At 38.5% G+C, this 909-nt stretch overlaps 1 protein-coding gene across 1 annotated transcript; it reads right to left on the bottom strand.

Annotated features, from left to right (window-relative positions):
* Window positions 1-286: 286 nt before the first annotated feature.
* On the bottom strand, window positions 287-807 carry NAEGRDRAFT_67129 (uncharacterized protein; the record flags this gene model as incomplete). Its single annotated transcript, XM_002677705.1, has 2 exons — window positions 287-579; window positions 627-807. The coding sequence occupies 2 exons, from the start codon at window positions 805-807 to the stop codon at window positions 287-289; spliced, it is 474 nt and encodes a 157-aa protein (XP_002677751.1).
* Window positions 808-909: the final 102 nt, after the last annotated feature.

Genomic DNA, 909 nt, shown 5'->3' with positions numbered 1-909 from the left:
TGACCATTGTGGGAAAAAACGTTGCTGGGAGAGATTTGGGAGTGAGGATTAAAGAAGGTTTTTAAAGGATTTGGATGGAGGTACTGACCTCAGTTAATAAGATCTTTGACAGTTTTGAATGAAGAGAGATATACGATTGCTAGTGATGGGTGTTGAAATTTTCGAGTCCTCAAAAGATTGTTTCCTTGAAAGAACAAAATCTTACCATTGGATCTTTCTAAAATTGAATAAAACTGTGTTGTAAACTTGGTGTAATATCAAGGTTTGAATTATATTGACTTTTTATTTAGGCATGAACAGATCCATCGTTAATACCCAAAATTCTTGTAGTATCAGCTTCATCATCCACAAGTTCAGTATGAGTTTGAAATTTAGTCTTGTTATTTTTCAAAATCAAGAAATTAACAAGAGCAATAGCAATTACAACTCCAATCAATAAAATTCCAGCTCCAACACTAGAAAAGATGATAATTTCCATTGTCAATTCATTTCCTTCCTTTTCTCCATGGTAAATTTCTCCAGTTTGATTTTGAGCAATATCATTGTCTGGCTCAATAGTTGTAGAATCTTTTGGTGGAGCTGTGGACGTGGTGGTCTTTGTCCTGAATGTTTTGGTCCTGGTGGACGAGGTTTTGGTCCAGAAGGTCTTGGACGAGCATAAGATGGACGTGGTCTCATTCCTGAAGGTCTTGGCTGTGGATGGAGTTTGTGTCCTCCAGATGGTCTTGGTCTTATTCCAGAGTGTTCAGGATGAGGTCTTGGTGGTCTTTCTCCTGAATGAATTGGACGTGGTGGTCTTGGTCTCATTCCTGAAGGTTGTGGATGTTGTCTTCCTGCTTGTTGTTCTTCTTGTGCATGAATGAAAGAAGTCGAGCTGCAAAATGCAATCAAGAGCAGTAGTCCCAACAA

The sequence above is a fragment of the Naegleria gruberi genome (genome assembly GCF_000004985.1).
Source record: "Naegleria gruberi genomic scaffold NAEGRscaffold_21, whole genome shotgun sequence".
Classification (NCBI taxonomy): domain Eukaryota; phylum Heterolobosea; class Eutetramitea; order Acrasida; family Naegleriidae; genus Naegleria; species Naegleria gruberi.
Note: the sequence above shows the minus strand (reverse complement) of the source record. Positions and strands in the feature narration are given on the sequence as shown.